At 30.8% G+C, this 18,530-nt stretch overlaps 3 protein-coding genes across 3 annotated transcripts; 1 reads left to right on the top strand and 2 right to left on the bottom strand.

Moving 5' to 3' along the window:
• Positions 1-500: 500 nt before the first annotated feature.
• On the bottom strand, positions 501-6,176 carry LOC101494997 (uncharacterized). The gene is made up of 14 exons (XM_004496502.4): positions 5,973-6,176; positions 5,744-5,885; positions 5,362-5,480; positions 5,181-5,274; positions 4,903-5,045; positions 4,101-4,248; positions 3,923-3,987; positions 3,406-3,517; positions 2,924-3,058; positions 2,726-2,763; positions 2,518-2,610; positions 1,271-1,354; positions 1,024-1,182; positions 501-819 (listed from the first exon to the last, which is right to left on the bottom strand). Exons 1-14 carry the CDS (start codon positions 6,039-6,041, stop codon positions 679-681), a joined length of 1,542 nt encoding a protein of 513 aa, XP_004496559.1. The 5' UTR covers positions 6,042-6,176; the 3' UTR covers positions 501-678.
• Positions 6,177-8,832: 2,656 nt separating this feature from the next.
• Positions 8,833-10,695, top strand: LOC101495651 (uncharacterized). The gene is made up of 2 exons (XM_004496504.4): positions 8,833-9,019; positions 9,983-10,695. The coding sequence occupies exons 1-2, from the start codon at positions 8,944-8,946 to the stop codon at positions 10,498-10,500; spliced, it is 594 nt and encodes a 197-aa protein (XP_004496561.1). The 5' UTR covers positions 8,833-8,943; the 3' UTR covers positions 10,501-10,695.
• Positions 10,696-12,711: 2,016 nt separating this feature from the next.
• Positions 12,712-15,186, bottom strand: LOC101495326 (tubulin beta-1 chain). The gene is made up of 3 exons (XM_004496503.4): positions 14,605-15,186; positions 13,748-14,017; positions 12,712-13,643 (listed from the first exon to the last, which is right to left on the bottom strand). The coding sequence occupies exons 1-3, from the start codon at positions 14,996-14,998 to the stop codon at positions 12,961-12,963; spliced, it is 1,347 nt and encodes a 448-aa protein (XP_004496560.1). The 5' UTR covers positions 14,999-15,186; the 3' UTR covers positions 12,712-12,960.
• Between the last annotated feature and the right edge of the window lie 3,344 nt (positions 15,187-18,530).

Genomic DNA, 18,530 nt, shown 5'->3' on the forward strand with positions numbered 1-18,530 from the left:
ATGGATTATTTTAATGGAATTGGTAGGATACTTGAATTCTGATTTGTGCAACATTCAACATGCTTACCTATATATGTCGTAGAAAAAATATTTAGCGTTGCGAAAGAAACTTGATAAGAAACATAAATACTAAAATATCTTATTTTCATGGATTCTTGATTATAACTAACTTGAATGACAATAACAACTACATAGTGTATATTTAATTTCACTGGATACCTTAAAATTAATTCTGAAGTAGTACAACTAATCTTGACATGTTTTAGTAAAATTATTTTAATTTAGAACTTAGATTTGTAATTTTTAACTCCAAACATAATTTTTCATTCAAATTTGGTGAACTTATTGTAATATAAATATATCAAATATAAATAATCTTACATTCTCATTTTTTTATTATAAACAAATTTACAAAATCAATTCAATTTTTGCCGCAACATAACCAAACGCCACGTAACTATTTTGTTGACATTAAGCAGCAAACTTAAAAAAATAAAAAATAAAAAATAAAAACTGTTATCCGTTAAATACCAACCAATTACATCAAAATCCTTATCATCAGCTAAATTTAATGTGAATACTCAAATTGTACTCGGAAATATTATTCAATTATAAATAAAATATCAAATTTGTCATTCATCTACAAAGAAATCACAGTAATTGTCTCAAAATATATATTCAGAAGTCATGGAAAAGCATCAGAGCATCGTCAAGTTTCAACAATGATGATCCCAAGAGTAAGCAAACATTTTGTAGCCGTTTGTACTTCTTCTGCAGTGGCTCCGACGCCGTAATCTTGTCCTTGGGAACATTTAAAATCTGGAACAAGCACCAACAACATTAACTTGAGTACAAAATATCAATCAACTTACAGTGAAACTCAAATGCAGGAACTGTGGTCAATAGATTGAAAGATAAGCGGATCATCATTATGAACGATGTCAAACATTTTGCTTCGACGTGGTACACTAAACTTAGAAACAGCTTTGTTTAACTGAAATAAACAACTTTAGTGTTACTAACCTCTTCATCCTTTTCCTGCTCAAAAGCCATTCTTAGGCTCAAATTTAAGGCAGCATGGTACATCTCATCCAGAACATATTCCCAAAGCAGCGGCTGGTTAACTCTCCACATTAAAAGCTGTGTTTGCTTATTAGATCCCACAACACTGACATTTAATTTCTGCAAGGAAGATTAAGTTACAGAAAGATTAAGTATCAAGTCAAAAATATCAAAGAGTTTATACATATTAAAAAGGATAATTGGTCACCTCCATATGCAAGTAGTTATCCTTCAATAACCTGTTCAGTAACTTTGGAGCTTCCTTTTTCTCAACAAGAGTCGACTCTGCAATCTACACAGAAAAGAGAAGCATTGAAGGCCATAGCAGTAATGTAATATGTTTAAATCGTCTGATTTTTTTTTTTTTCAGTTTAAAAAGAAACAGAGGAATTTGTAATCACTAACATACAATATCAATTGAGAAATCTGTGTAAATGGTTTTTGGCACATGGAGTGTCAATGTGCATGAAGTTAATAGACATCATAATCTAACAGCTTTTGCAAATCCGATTTTGGTCATTTAAATATGTTCGTAGTTTTCTCAAAAAATATCATGCATGAGCTTGTCACTCAATTGATGTGAGTCAAGTCTTTTGGACTTCATTGAGGTACGAAGTCTGATCCACCACTAGGCTATCTTTCACCCTCTCCTACCAAAGTATTTTTACTAACAATTGGAGAGAAAAAACAAAGAAATAACAAAATAATATAGTGCAACTGGAAATTTATTATCATAATCCAGAGTTTATGTTTTAAGACTGACAACCTGTTGAAGACTCAATTTATCCCTGAAAATGAAATATTTCTTCTGTAAATAGAAATATATAAATGGTTGTTGTTACTACCCAACAAAAAATAAACATGAGCGGAAAAAAGCATAATATCGAAGATCATTAAATGATTTAAGTAGTCACTCACTACTTAATCCCCTATATCAACAGGATAAACATGGGTTCGATCACTTTGGTGTCTTCAGAACACATTTCATCCTAAATGTTACAGATCCATAATTAATGATTAAGCTATTTTATAAATTCTTTATTCTTTATAGTATTAGACAATTATAGATGACAATAAGGTGTATTAGACAATTATAGTATTAGACAATTATAGATGACTTTGGTGTCTTCAGAACACATTTCACTTTTGTTTTCTCCGTTTCCAATACAAATCACAATAAGGTGACTTTTTTATATTGATATTAGAAGTATAAATAGGAAATAAAAACAGAACCTTTCTCATATCAAATAGTCCCTAAATTTCCGTTGTCAAATTTCATTTTTATAACACACCAAAAAATAATGAGACTAAGTGAGTCAGTGCAGCTAAATATAACTCAGAAGTAACAAGTTAACTAAACTAGAATCTCAAACTGCCTACATAGAAAAGATCAATAGAGTCCTCTTTGTTTATTGGTAAAATTAATGTTTGACAATTTCATCAACAGTTTATCACCTTATCTGTCGGACAAAACTGTTTCTCCTTTGACAGATGCCTGAACATTCGGTAGGCATCCCTTCCATACCTTTTTAACACAATTGACTCAACCTGCAACACAGCACACAAAAGACACAGCCTTACATGAGTAAACCACGAATGCATATGTGAGAGAGGGAGAGAGAGATATTTATAAATATAACGATAAAAAATAAAAATAAAAAACCTCTTCATTTCGAGCCAAATGAATAATGTGCTTTAAATCTGGAAAGGAAACAAAAGAAGTTCTGAATTACAACATATTAAACGAGCCATAAACCAGAAATAGGTTAGATTTTTTTTTACATAATAATTAACTAAACAAAAGGTGTACAATTTATGCCACAAAAATAGTCTAACATAAAGAAAATAGATATTGGTGTACCAATAGTATATGCAAATGATATCTGACTTGAACAACCCAATTGAACTAGATAAGCCTTAACACGATCCATGGTCATTTGTAGGCCATTTTCAGTCTTTATCACCTCTGTGAAAAGTTGATCCAGCTCTAAGGGAACTGAAACATAGGACAAGATAGTGTAAGCCCCGAGAGTACAATGAGATACTAATAGTGGAGGTCTTTCTTAATAACAGAAGAATAAAACAGAAAACAACCACGAAAAACAAAGGCAAATCTACTAGGGAAACCAAATTAAAAAGGCCATTTGCCTTATAAATCTTTGAAATGCAAAATAGGTAAATGCTTGAGAGCAATCAGAGCAGGGCACAGCACAAGCAATCATCAAATCTTCATAAATTATATGTATTAAAAAAAATTAATTACTATCCATATATTAATCTTCCAATAGACATGAATTCTAACATCATAGGCTTTCAGAATTCATAAAGCAGAACCTAGATCACCTGAGTTTTCTATTTTCACTCTTTTGTCTACATTTCTTGTTGCCTCCAGCATTGCCCTCACGACAGTAGCAGCTCCATCGTCCATTCGTGCTCTTACATTCTCGATCAATAACTAGAAATTGAATATAATGTTTCAAGTCTATTTTTCAAATAATAATATCCATAATGTAAACAGAATGCAAAAAAATTGATCTTGCTCATACAAACACAATAGCTTATAAGTTTAGATCCACAAAAATACTATAATGTTTTACAACTAATATATTAAAAAGAAAACCAATGACACAGAAATAATAATGCATGCCATGTTGAACTCCATCACTTATATAACCAACTCTAGAATATTGCTTCTTGACATAAACCATTTGTATTTTCCATTGCAAATTTTTTAACGGTCGTTGACAACCCTCTCTCAGTTTGTTGAATCATTATAAGTTAGTTATAAAAAGTGGGGAAAAATATAAAACTGGGCAGGAATACCATGAAGTTCAAATAGGAAATTTATAGTAAAACAAACCTTATCCCTAAGATAACGTAAGAACTCCTCAAAATTTACACGCCAGAGAATTAACTGCTCTTTTTCTGCACCAATTTTGTATCCACGTTTAAAATATCATACTTAGGCAAAAAACATATGTGAACTGTAAATCAGTACTAATCTACTAAACATTCACACAGGACAACAATAATCCCACCATTGTTTTCTGCAACATTTATATCAGCTGGCTTTGTTTCTTCATCACTATTACATCCTGTATCTGCTGTGAGTGAAAATCTGATCGCATCCCCAGGCACTGCTGCTTCTATAACACGTTGTATTGTGGTCTCTGGTGCTTTAAAATTCTATAGGATACAAATAATGAAAATAAACGGCATCAACAAAATTCTTATTCATGTTACAATTCTGAACACTATGCTGTGGCATTTCATGACAGCAAAATCTCATTAATTATCTACTTCCTAACACTCATTTTATTTTGATTTTCATTTAGGCAATTGATGAACCATAAGTTTACCTATTACAATCCAAAACAGGAAGCAATAACTGAAGCGTTAACTGTGTACATAACCTGAATTAACTAGTAGTGAACTAATTGCTGGCATGTTCTTAACCTAACCTCTTGTCTACTTGATGTTACCAGAAAAATGAAATCAAACAGGGGCGTTATTAGCTGATATAATTCATTGCTAAAACGTCAAAAGAAATTTAAGAGACTACAGTAAACTCAGTTTTTTTATTAATAACAAAGACAAATCACAAAAAGTAGAGAAGTGAGCATAAGGAATCCCACAAAACAAAAGAACAGAAAAGAAAACAATTAAGTAAAAAAGAGAGACTCAATCCAACATAGCTTCCGAATTCCTCAGCATAATTGTTATTAACTGAAACCCCATAATTAGAAAGGCCCTGTTCTTTATACAAAATAGATATCAAATGCCTGATTTTATCCCAAGTCATGGAACTACATATAGAAATTGACACAAGTGAACAGTTACCTGGTCAGATTTAGCACCACGCTTCTTAGTAATAATTTCTTCTTCAACTATTGTAACCTCAGCAGCTGGGCAGCGTTCAACATATCGAGCCATCAGAAGTTTACAAAGGTTCTCTCGTACAGCGTCTGCAACCACTGCACTATCTGAAAGTGAAAACGCGTGATTTTTTAGCTGAACAAATTTCAGAGGATTCATTATTTTGAAACATATACGTGAGCTGAAGAAGCTTGAAATACAGTACTCTCGGCAAACAATTGTCAGCCAAATAAAACACTTGCCATTTTCTTGACTTGCTCCCTGACTTGCTCGGTCAATCATTTGTTTTAAGGTGAGCCTACCATCGCGGAGCAATCCTTCAAGAACCTTTTCACACTGCAAAACAATTGAAAAAACACTTTCAGCATTTTAATTAAGCCTTATATCAAAAAGTTTACAAGAAAAAGCAAGGATTTAACCAACATGTTTATCAAGTTCCTGCAACACAATCTCCATGAATTTGGGAAATCTCGGTCGATGGAGTATGTTATCAAACAACACCAAATACTGTGTCTTAACTCTCGACTCGTCTACATCGCCACCTGCATTTATAATTATACATAATAATAAAATCATCACCAAGTCACTTTATCCACCAATAATATTTATCAAATCATTATAATGAGCATGATTTCGTCGCAAATACACATAATTATCAAACCATGACATGGCTTCAACACATAGACACCCTAAAAGGACCAAAAATTCCATTAAATATAAATTTATTTTACTCCAACATGTACATTGCAAGTATATAGTTGACAAAAAGGATGATAAAGCATAAGATTAATACTATTTTTTTAACCTTCGCAAATGAATGCTTGAACACAATTGTGTTGAATTAAGACAAGTAATGAGTTTTTAACGTGCTCCTTGGAAAGTTCCGTGAAGCGAATCAACAGTTCCAAAGTGAGGGGTCCTTGACGAAGTAGTGTTTCGCAAACTTTCTGCAGACACGAAAATTCAACAAGGTGTTAATTAAATTGGCGAAAGAGGATAAAAAAGAAGATAGAGAGAAAGTGAGAGATGAATACAGCGACGATTTTTCCGAAGTGGTTGGTGATGAGGTGGACGGCGAACTTGATTCCCCACTGCGAAACCATTTTGATCGGAGAGAGAAGAACGGCGTCGAAGGAGATTGAAGAGAGAAAGGCGCGGGAAAGAAGTTAGGGCTTTTCAGAGTTCGGTGCAACGTTGTGCATAGTGTATTCTAACCCAAAACCAAAATCAACTTTCATATCTTTCATAGCAAAACGGTTAAAGAACAAGTAGGCAGATTAATTGGTCACGGGTTCGAATCCTCTGTTCTTATTTATACATTATTATTATATAAAACATAAAACAGGGCCAAAGCCCAAAAAGAAAATGTGTTGTTTCTGTTGCTTACACACTATTCAAATAAAATAAAAATTATCATAATTTAAATTAAATATTATTATAAATTCTTGAAATATATTATATTATTTCTTTTAATTAAAATTGGTCCAGCTAACTCATAAATTTGGAGGCGTAAAGCAATATTTAATAGTGAAATAATAGTATAAAAATTATAGATTTTACAAAAATATATTAGAAACTTATTGATTACACATATATCACAAGAAAGATTTAATATAGACATCATTTATGATTTTTAAAATAAAATTAAGTTTTAATAGTTTATCAAAATTGTTAGTCAAAAGATTTGGGTAAAAATGTAAATAGAAAAACAAAATAGGTTCAAAATGAATTTTATAAAGATTGGACCAAATGTGAAATTGTGATAAAGTTGTGGACCAATTTGTAAAATTAGAAAATTTATAAGGACCAATCATTAAAAAGGTCGTGCCATACCGAAAAAAAAAAAAAAGGATCGTGGGTCATAATTAGGCCTAAAAAATTAATTTTATGTCAGGTTCAGACATTTCAAAGTCTGATATGGCATGTTCTATTTCCACACATATGCAACATTATGACATGTATTGTAGGACTCTCTATGGGGCCTTTATGAATGAAGGCTAGTGCATGGTTCGAAAGTATGGGTACCACGAAGATTGAGGTGCAGATGGACTCGGAAGTTATCATTTATAATTTGAGAAATAATACTTTAAATTACTAATTATTGATGAATTGTAATTATTGTAAAAAAATATAAAAAAAAATAATAACGTAAGATTATTGTACACAACATTAATTAGATATTGCTATTAAAAAATAAATTTAAAATTATATTTGGACTAAAAGTGAATTTTTTTTAAGATGTGATAATTATAATGGAACAGAGACGGCAATGGATAGTGGCGTGAGCAGATGGTGAGGCCACATAGTCCGCCACTAATGGTGGCATTGGTTGACTGTTGTTCAAAGTTCAAACTTAATTGGTACTTTAGCGACTAAAATACAAACCTAATTAATTGAGAAGCCATCACTCGCGCGGTTCACGCCGTGTCTCGCATTAAATTGTGCTTATTTTCCTTTAAAAAAAGTCTTAATTTTTGCCTTTTTTTAAATATAATAATTTAATTAAAAAAATTATATAATATGTCCTCTAATTGCAGCTCATGTACAAAAGGCTATATAGACATTAATTCGATATGGTAGGATGTCAATTTAAACTTGCAATTAAAATTTAATATACTAAAGGGTAGAAGCCAAAATCAAATAATTTTTTATAGAAACTAGTGTCCGCGTACATTTTATTGTTTTAATGTTTGTATATTTTTTATTATATATTTTGTATAATTTTAATTATAATTTATAAATTATTTAGGCATTTTATATTGTTGCAGTGAAGTTTTTATGCATCGGTTTTTACGATAGCTATATTTTTGCAGTTAAGTTTTAATGAGCGGTTTAAATGTAAACACGAAGGGCATATTTGTCAACATAGAAGTCTATGAAGAAGTTGTATTCCATTTATCTATTGTTATATATATAAAAAAAAATTGAATTCGATATATTTGACCCATAATTTTTTTTCTTATCATTGAATTTAATTACTAATACAACAAAATATAATTATAGATTTAAATATATTTTATTTACATATCGTTAAATTATATCAAATTTTCAATTAAAAAAACAAAGAGGAAAAAAGGAAACTGGGGCAACATATTTTTTATTTGTTATCAAATACATATTTAAATTTTATTCCTGCGAATATAAGACGCCAACATACTCCTATTGTTTGTTCCAAATGATGTATTCAATCACTCTTTGATTTTCATAGAATAAGTTTTCATGAATAACCTTATAAGAATTCAGTTAAAGAAAAAAACTTATGAAAATTAACTTATATTTTTTTATAAAATCAAGAAAATTAACTAATTCATAATAATGTAAAATTAATTAGCTTAAGTTAAAAACAGATTTTTTGAAAGAATTTTGAATTTAAATTCTGACTGAAATACTACTTATCTTCTTATCAAAGAATTTATAAGTTTTCATTCCTCTAAAATTAAAATTAAAAAAAGAAAATTAACTTATTTTTAATAATGTAGAGTTATTTAAAAAACCATAACTTTAACAAGCTTCTTGACATTTAGTATCTTTTTATTACATGTTTTTGAAAAAATAAGAAAAAAAATATTTTAAATAAAAAAACTATTTTTAATCATCTCTAAAAAGCATCATTTTTGTTAATTAATTATTTAAAAAAATAAATTTTTATTACATTCAAAAAATACAAAACAATTTTTCTTTTAAATCTTTAAAAAATAATCTCTAAATTTTTCGCCAAATAACATCACATTTTTTCATAAGAAATAGTAGTTAATAAACTTGTTATTTTCATCTCCCCTTACCTATATTCACATTGAATTAAAAGTCCACATCTATTACTTTTTCTTTCTTTCATTTGAATCATCGTACTACTCACAATCTCCACAAGGAAAAAACACTATAAATGCACTAGCCATCGACCCTCATTAACGACATTCCTCCAAGCACAAGTATTATTATCATCAAATAAATTCCTAGCCATTTTTGGCCACTAGCTCAACCCTCGTCTTTCATCAGCCTTAAGCCATGGCGTCTAAATTTAGCTTTGAGAGTTTTGTTATACTCGCCTTTGCAATTTCTCTAGTTGTGCAGGGCACTCTTGGTAAGTCTCCAAAATTGTGTTGTGTATGTATATATATATTCTTCTTCATTTAGAAAAAATTAGAGAGAATAAATACTACTCTTCAAATTTAAGGATTCTAATATTTATAGAGGGAACGAAACACAAATTTGTGTTTTTTTTTTTTCCTTAAAATTGTCTCTCTCTTACAATTTATAAGTGGACCGCTCTTTATTTTATAAATCAATTTTACAATAATTGAATTATACTTAATCTAAATTCAAAAATAATATAAAGATCTATTAATCCACTCGAATCTTGCGTTAGATGTCTAATCATGTGTGTGAGAGTAGTGTGTTAGGAGTTTCAAACTAAATGATGTAATGTCTAATAGTATATTGGCTTAATTGCAGTTTTGGTCCCCCTATTTTAACTGAATCGCGAAAGTAGTCCCCTCATTTTGTTTCTCCCCAGTTTTGGTCCCCCAAGCAGAATTTTGGTCCAAAACTTGATGAAATTTCATTTTTTTTTTGCATTTATTTAAGTCACACAATGTCTCAAGATCTCATTTACAACAATTGTACCTGAAATATATGACCATAAATGGTGTAGTACGACTTTAAAAAATAAAATTTCATCAAGTTTTAGACTAAAATTCTGTTTGGTGACTAAAACTGGGGAGAAACAAAATGGAGGGACTACTTTCGCGATTCAGCTAAAATAGGGGGACCAAAACTGCAATTAAGCCTAGTATATTTATAAGTGGGAGGAATCAAACTAAATGATGCAATGTCTATCAATATATTTTGTTAAAATTTACCATCACATTATTACTATAAATAATTATTATAAATAATTATGACAAAAATCAAATAATTTTAATAATTTAACGATTATAATTATTAAAATTATAATAATTCTTTAAATTAAATATATATATATGTGAATTAAATATTAAATTAAATTAATTAATTGACAAGGAAATGGTGAAATGAATGAATGCAGGAGATATAGAATGCGAGAATCTAAACGAGAAAACATGTGCATTTGCTGTATCATCAAGCAGCAAAAGGTGTGTCCTAGAGAAGCATGTGAAAAGAACAGGGGAAGAAGCATACACATGCAGAACATCAGACATAGAAGCTGATAAACTAAAAGACCACATAGAGAGCGACCAATGCATCAAATCTTGTGATTTAGACAGAAAGTCACTTGGAATTTCATCAGATTCACTTCTTGAATCACGCTTCACTGAAAAACTATGTTCTCCACAGTGTTACAAGAGTTGTCCAAATGTTGTTGATCTTTATTTTAATCTTGCAGCTGGTGAAGGTGTTTTTCTTCCTAAGTTGTGTGAGGTTCAAGGTGGATTCAATGTTCGTCGTGGAATGGCTGAGCTGAAAAGTTCTGGGATTGTAGCACCAGGACCTGTGAATTCAGTGCAGTTTATAGCTTCACCACCACTTGGTTCTGTTGAGTTTGCAGCTGAACCTGAGGTTGCTCCATCACACCCACCATACTAAATTGTAGTTTAATTAATTTAGATCAAGATAAGAAAATGAGAGTATTGGCATATATGGTAGTTTGTTGGTTATTCCACACACATATATATGAATAATATATTATTGAGAAATTTGAGAGAGAAGCTTACTATACGTTGTTTAGTTTGTATTACTAATAATAAAGTTTGCTTATAAAATCATATGTTATTATGTTTACTTGGATTTGGAACGAGATGAATAATTATATGGATTTAATTGATACGTAATAGTGTTAACCATCGTCGTTTTAATGTTTTTGGAAATTCAATTTAAATTTAAAAAATTGAGTCTTTAATAAAAAAAATAATGTAATTTTAATAATTATAAATTATTTTAAAATATTAAATTTGTATTAGATGAAACACTAAAATCTCAATTTACTTTATTGAAAGTAGTCAAAATAAATAAATTATAAATAACATCTAAATACAATTTCAAAGTAACATTTTAATTTCTTAGAAAGAGTCATAAAGATGGAAGATAGAGGATCCAAATCTAGAGAGCTTATGTATCACATATTTTCATGGATTTGAATTTTTTTTTAACTTGTGCTATCCAATGGCATATGGAGATGAAGCTGAAGAGGTAGTTTTCCATGTATCGTTGTAGTGAATTATGTTCATTTATGATATCGTTTGCAATTTGTTGATTTTCACGTGTGTTTGGCTAAAGGTATCATCCGGGGGCAGTAGGAATCGAGTTGCTCCAATACGTTATTCCGATATGGAATGCTTATGTGAAAAGTTTGTGAAAGTACTTTCTATGATTTTGTTATATAATAGTGTGAATGAAGAGCGTTTAATGAACTTAGTAATCATTTCCTTTTTAGAGAGAAGAGGTTCCTATGAAGAAGACTTTTCTTTATAATCAAGATCAAAACGAGTAATCTGTAAATATATTAAATGTTCTGGGAGGCCAAAAGAATTACTACTGGAGAAAGATCAAAATGACCCATTTATATCACTTCTAAAACAAAAAGGATCAGTGTACCAATAAAACATAAAAGGATCAAAATTAATTGTTTCAAATATAAAAGACTAAAGTAAAGGAATGGTTTTTTTTTTCATGTGTTTGAATCTCTATCTTTTAAAATTCATTTTTTTACTTTATTGTCTTTCTCTCTCTTTTCCAATGGAAGGTAGTGATTTCAATAGACCCTCCTATCACAGGAGAGGATCCATTCCCCTAAAATACACGTTAGATATTGTCATATAGCGGTTCAATGAATTATCTCTTATTGTCAAATTATTTTTTCAAGACAAGAGTATACATCAAAGGCCCAGCAAGTTTGTTACCATAGCTAGCACATAGCTGTTATGCGCTGGGCTCTCAAAATTTGCTGCCACTGATTAATCAACCACTATATCTTTTTATATAACTCATTTAGTTTTTTTACCAAAAACCATATTTATTTATTGAAATTGGTACAATACATATATCAAAAATCAACGTAAATTCAAAGTTACTAGTACAAAAAATAATGAATATGTAAACAAATTCATATCATCCAAGTTAATAATATAAAACAACAAAATGCATATAAATATAATAATTTTTTTTTTAAACAAAATGTGATAAAATTAAAAGTGCATAGAAATTTATAATGCGTCCTTTGTAAAGTGACAACCACAAAATTTATAATGGATCCAGACTAAAATATCAATTTAAAGAAGACAAACAATATAAACCAACAAAACAATTCCATGGTCAAACAACAAATTCACATAGAAAACAAAATGCAAAAAAAAAAGCTATAGAAAAACAAAATTTATATACGTGACACTTGTTCAGATAATAAGCGGAAAAAATTACGAAAAACTAAAGAATGAGTAGAAAAACTAAAACATCATGACACCCTATTTCGTAAACATTGCATGAAACCTTGAATTTGGTATCTAGAGTTGGCTCAAATCACAATTTGCGAAGGTAGTCGGGAAATGAAAGCCTTTGCTCCTTAGAATGGCATGAATTCAAACTTCAAACAATGCCCAGAAATGATTTAACAAACAGCTCCATCTATGTGTAGATGGTAATTATAGAATAAACGGTTTGGAGCCTTCGTAAAATTTGTGTTCAATGTTTTTGTGATTTCGGATAATTCAGATAAGTTCGGTTTCAGTAACAGGATTTTTTCACACTTCTGAAGATCGATCAACAAATCGATAAAAAGGACCAAGACCCTTTAAACACGGATAATACGGAATATAGGCTTCAATCCTTTAGAAATTTTAAAGGCATCATCTTAACAACAAATAAAGCATGCAGAAAGTTAACACCCTAAAACTACTAGCAACAACCATTTTAGGTGAGGAACAACAATCCAAAACCCCGAAAAAGGTATTCAGGTTAAAAGAACTTACAAACATTAACAGTCATAGTTATACCCCAATGATCATAACAAACACAAACAAAAAAACACCGTTCCAATACTACCATTTAATCTTAAGCTTCCTCCTCCTGAACTTCTTCCTCGTCTTCATAGTCATAGCCCTCGTCGTCAGCAGTAGCATCCTGGTACTGCTGGTACTCAGAAACAAGGTCATTCATGTTGCTTTCTGCTTCAGTAAACTCCATCTCATCCATACCTTCTCCAGTGTACCAATGCAAGAAAGCCTTTCTACGGAACATAGCAGTGAATTGCTCACTCACCCTCCTGAACATCTCTTGAATAGATGTTGAATTGCCGATAAACGTCGAAGCCATTTTGAGACCAGTTGGTGGTATATCACAGACAGTTGATTTGACATTGTTGGGGATCCACTCAACAAAGTATGATGAATTCTTGTTCTGAACATTGATCATTTGTTCGTCAACCTCCTTGGTGCTCATCTTACCACGGAACATTGCAGATGCTGTCAAATAACGACCATGGCGAGGATCAGCAGCACACATCATGTTCTTGGCATCCCACATCTGTTGGGTCAACTCGGGTACTGTGAGAGCCCTGTATTGTTGTGAACCACGAGAAGTGAGTGGGGCAAATCCAACCATGAAGAAATGCAGACGAGGGAAAGGAATGAGATTCACTGCCAATTTGCGAAGATCAGAGTTCAATTGACCAGGGAATCGAAGACAACATGTAACACCACTCATTGTAGCTGAAATTAGATGGTTCAGATCTCCAACTGCAAACAAGTAACAAAATAGACAATTACAGAGAAAGGTTAGAATACAAATAACATTATCACAAAGCAGTGACAACAAAAACATAGGATCATGATGAACTCACAGCTTGGAGTGGTGAGTTTAAGGGTGCGGAAGCAAATATCATAGAGAGCTTCGTTATCCAAAACCATGCATTCATCAGCATTCTCAACAAGTTGATGAACAGAGAGAGTAGCGTTGTAAGGTTCAACAACTGTGTCAGAAACCTTTGGAGATGGGAACACGGAGAAAGTAAGCATCATTCGATCGGGGTATTCTTCCCTGATCTTGGAAATCAAAAGTGTTCCCATTCCAGAACCTGTTCCACCACCAAGGGAGTGGCAAACCTGAAACCCTGAAAGGATATGAAAATCATGATAAGTACTCCAAATTCAGGTAAACAAAACAGAGTCTTCTATCATGTTTAATCAAGTTTTAATGTAAATCCAAACATGCCCTAGTTATATCACAACTCCGATACTATAGAACACGTGGAAATTCGAATAATCTGCACATATGGAAGTAAAATCTTATTTCCACATACTAAATTGAGAAATAAAAGTTATCGAAAACACTTCGGAAAAATATAATAAAGTTTCAACAAAATGCCCAATTAAGTGACTTATTACTACAACACTTAAAAATCAAGCACAAACGAACACAAATTTCTGGATCTAGATTTAGTTGTCAACAATTTAGCTTCACTTTAATTAGCAATACAAATTTCTAATAAAAACACTAAACTTTTAACTGAAAAGGAAAATTATCAATGACTAAAAAAGTAATAGAAAAATAATCGTAGTAATAAGAAAAAAATACAATATAATTAAAAGACAAAGACCGGAAAAATGGTGGAGATAGAAATGGAAATCCATCAAACTTCGGACAAGAAAAACCCTAAAATCTCGAGAACGGTAGTAAAGAAGTCGAAGTAAAGATTACCTTGAAGGCAGTCACAATTTTCTGCCTCTTTCCTCACAACATCAAGGACCGAGTCAATCAACTCTGCTCCCTCAGTGTAGTGACCTTTCGCCCAGTTATTTCCGGCACCGGACTGTCCAAAAACGAAGTTATCAGGCCGGAAAATCTGTCCGTACGGACCAGATCTGACACTGTCCATGGTTCCTGGCTCCAGATCCATGAGCACAGCCCTAGGTACGAATCGTCCACAACTCGCTTCATTGTAGTAAACGTTGACTCGTTCGAGTTGCAAGTCGTTGTTCCCTTGGTACCTTCCGGTGGAGTCGATCCCGTGTTCTGCACACACAACCTCCCAAAACTTAGCACCGATCTGGTTACCGCATTGTCCTCCCTGGATGTGAAGAATCTCACGCATCTTGAATACTGAGTTGGAAGAACGAGTTGTAGATTGAGAAAGTTAATGAACGTTCTAGAGAGAGAAAATGAAGAGACGAAGGAGTGAAGCACAGAAAGTGATCTTTAACCCTCGTCTATAACATGAGTGAAGAAGAAATAGATTTTTATAGCTGGGATGGAACGGTTCCGTGACGGCGTTATGTGGGGCTCGGCGGTTAACGTTTGATTACACGGTTCCGTTTGATTTAAGTGGGAATTTAAATTTTGAAAAGCGAACGGAAATTTTGAATTTTATAAAGGATTATAATCCTGTACAGTCTTGCTTAGTTATTCTCGTGATTAGGATAGAAATGTGAACGGTTCAGATTTCGTAAAGTTTCCCGGCCGTTAATGCCGATGAGGAAGTGCGGCTTCTGACACATTTTAATATTCGTTGTTTTTGGAATGGAAAAACTGTGACTCTCGTTGCTGGCGAGTGAGGAAGACGCTCGTTGTTCATTTGCATGTGAGATTTATGACGAAACAAGTGGGTTTTTTTTACCTTTGGGCCACATAGCACGTGAAAAGCTAGTGGCACGTGATTATGGGCTGGATCATGTCATGTCATGTGAGCTACAACAAAAGCACAGAGTGTAATAAAGTTAATTAAGTAATTATTTTAATGAAAAATAATATAAAACATATTTATTTTAAAGTATACACGTTCTGTAATAAATTTCAATATGTAAAAATTATATTTATATTTAAAAACTAAATTTTAAATTTAAATTATGAAGATAAAATACGTCATATTCTACAAAATTAATTTTAAATTTTTAAAAATAAATTTTATCTCTCCTAAAATTGAAACCAAGTAATACTTATATTTGGACGTTAAATCCATTTGCCCGTTCACTACTTCTGCTAAAAGAGTTGACTGTTTTAGTATATCTCGTAGATAGATTTTCCATATCATTTTTAATATAGATTTGTTTGCGGCTTTACGCTATCGATGAACTGAACAATCTTTTTCGCTTTCAACATGTTTTGGGTTTTCTTTTTTAAATTGTAAAATTATATTAATATAGTAATTTATAATTAAATCTATGTCATCATTAAAGATACATGTTTCTCAGTCAAAAAAAATTATATTTTATCCGTTTAAGTATTATTTTAACACGCAAAAAATCTCTTAATATAAATATTATTTTAATTTTTAAATTAATGTTAATTATTTTTAATCACTTTTTAATAATTATATACATATTTTATGAAATATTATTATATTTTATATTAATAAAAAAATTCACTAATATTAAAATAAATAATTTAATAAAATAATTGTTTTTTAATTTACATTTTTTTATACGCGTGCAAAAATTTTAAACTACATTTATTATAAAACAGATAAATTAATGTAAAGGAATGATGTTAGTGCTGTGCAAGTAACCATGACTCAAAGAGCCTATGTTTAAATTGTATGTTTATATTTTCTAAAATATAAATAAAAATTGATCTATAAAATTAATATATTGATGTATGTGAGTAAAAAATTGGACTATATATTTTCTTTAAATTAATTTGATTTATTTTATATTTTGAGATGAGGTAATAATTAGTATTGACACATCATTTCAACAACAACATTGTACTTTCATATATATATATATATGGTTATATACTTTCTGATAATAATGTTCCTGTTTCCTTTGATTCTAGTTCAGCTATCATCAAAATGGCTGTTAGTGCACTCAATATTCCACCTTGGTGAGCAAACTTTTCTTTCACTATAGCCAAAGATTGATGGTGGACCCAATGTTAATTAATTAATAAAGAAGAAGTACAAAAAAAAACATGTAGGGTCCTTATGCAATAGATCAGTATATAGCTAAGTATGGAAGCAAAGAAGTCATCCAATAGTGATGATATTAAGAGCAGAGGTATTGATCACAAAAAACCTTCATGACAAAGTTATCATCTCCTTTCACTGTTTTCTTTATGGATCCAATGTCCAACTATAAAATAATCATCATCATCATTATAAAAGGAATTGCTGTACTTTATTTCTTTATATATGCTACCAAATTGCTTAGTTAAACCTTCTGTGTTGATTAATATTTGATATTTTTGCTAGGTATATGTGAAATCGAAGGCAATGAATCTAGGTGCACTTTCTCGTCAACAGCTCGATCTATGTGACATAACTTATTAACTTATCATTATATGTGTCTAAGATCTATTGTATGTGGTAAACAAAAAAGTAATAATATGCTAGCTAGTATGCTTGAATAACAAGCAATGATGCGGCATGGGATTTCCGAGCACGGCATGTACGAGGCCTCTTGATAAAACTAAATAGTACTAGTTTAGTATATTAGTATATATATTTGGTGGATAATGTTATGAATAATATATACTTCAACATATACCACCTAATAATTAGACACTGTAGATGAACATAGTAGTCTTAAATATTTTAAGAGGTTGTCTTTTAGTTGTAAACAATTGTTTTGCTACACTATAAGAGTTTTTTGAGTATATTTTTATATCTTTATAAATTTTCTATCATATTGTTTTGAAGTTAAATTTTTACCACATTATAATTTCATATTGATTAATTTGATGAGTTGCTTATAAATTTAACATAAACTATAAGAGTTATTTTGGGACTGTCATGTCTCATTCTAGTTTTCATCATATGATTTTTATTATCCTATTTTCTTATTCTTTATACTTACACATTCACATATTTTCATGTGTAAAACATCTATTGACTTTATTTATTATTTTATTGTTTTTTTATCTATTAAAAACAGTCTAAATAGTCTGTCTCCATTTCAATAGGCGCAGGACAAAATCAAATTCAAATTGATTGAATTTAAATGAGAGAAACAAGTAACAACGACCAATAACATATTTATTTGCTCATGCCAATTTTTATAAACAGATGTCAGCACGAGTAAGATCATGTTAATATATAGGTTGTATACTATAAGCATATTTTTCGGCAGTATTTCAAATAGTAAATAATTCATTTGTATCTTGTTGTTGTGTTGTCTTATTATCTATGCAGATTATTAGAGACGATGATTGACGAATACGCAATACATTAAATACACAAAACGAATTCGTAAAGAGAAATCTTCGATCGATGTAAGGGGTGAGAGAAGATTTGATTTCATGAGTATAATATAATGTTGGATGAACGAGAATGTCGTATTTCATATATTCATCTGGGACTTACTACGTACAATCGAGCCCTATAGATTAATAATTAATTAAGAATATATGAATGGTAACAGCGAGACATAAAATATGTGCTAGAAACCTATAGAATTGTTGTAAATTAATTTATGTCAAAATTGAATGATATTTTATTTTTGTGAAGTTCTATTGTGTGCATGATGAAATTTGAGTGTTCCTCTCTACTTGAATGAATTTATGACCTTACTTGAATACACTACTTGTTTGATTTTTTACTTTATGATTGATAGAACATGATTGTTTATTGTGATTGGTGTTCACAAAATGTTGAGACATAATTTAAAGTGTCTTATATATATATATATATA

The sequence above is a fragment of the Cicer arietinum genome, chromosome 4 (genome assembly GCF_000331145.2).
Source record: "Cicer arietinum cultivar CDC Frontier isolate Library 1 chromosome 4, Cicar.CDCFrontier_v2.0, whole genome shotgun sequence".
In the NCBI taxonomy this organism is placed as follows: Eukaryota; Viridiplantae; Streptophyta; class Magnoliopsida; order Fabales; family Fabaceae; genus Cicer; species Cicer arietinum.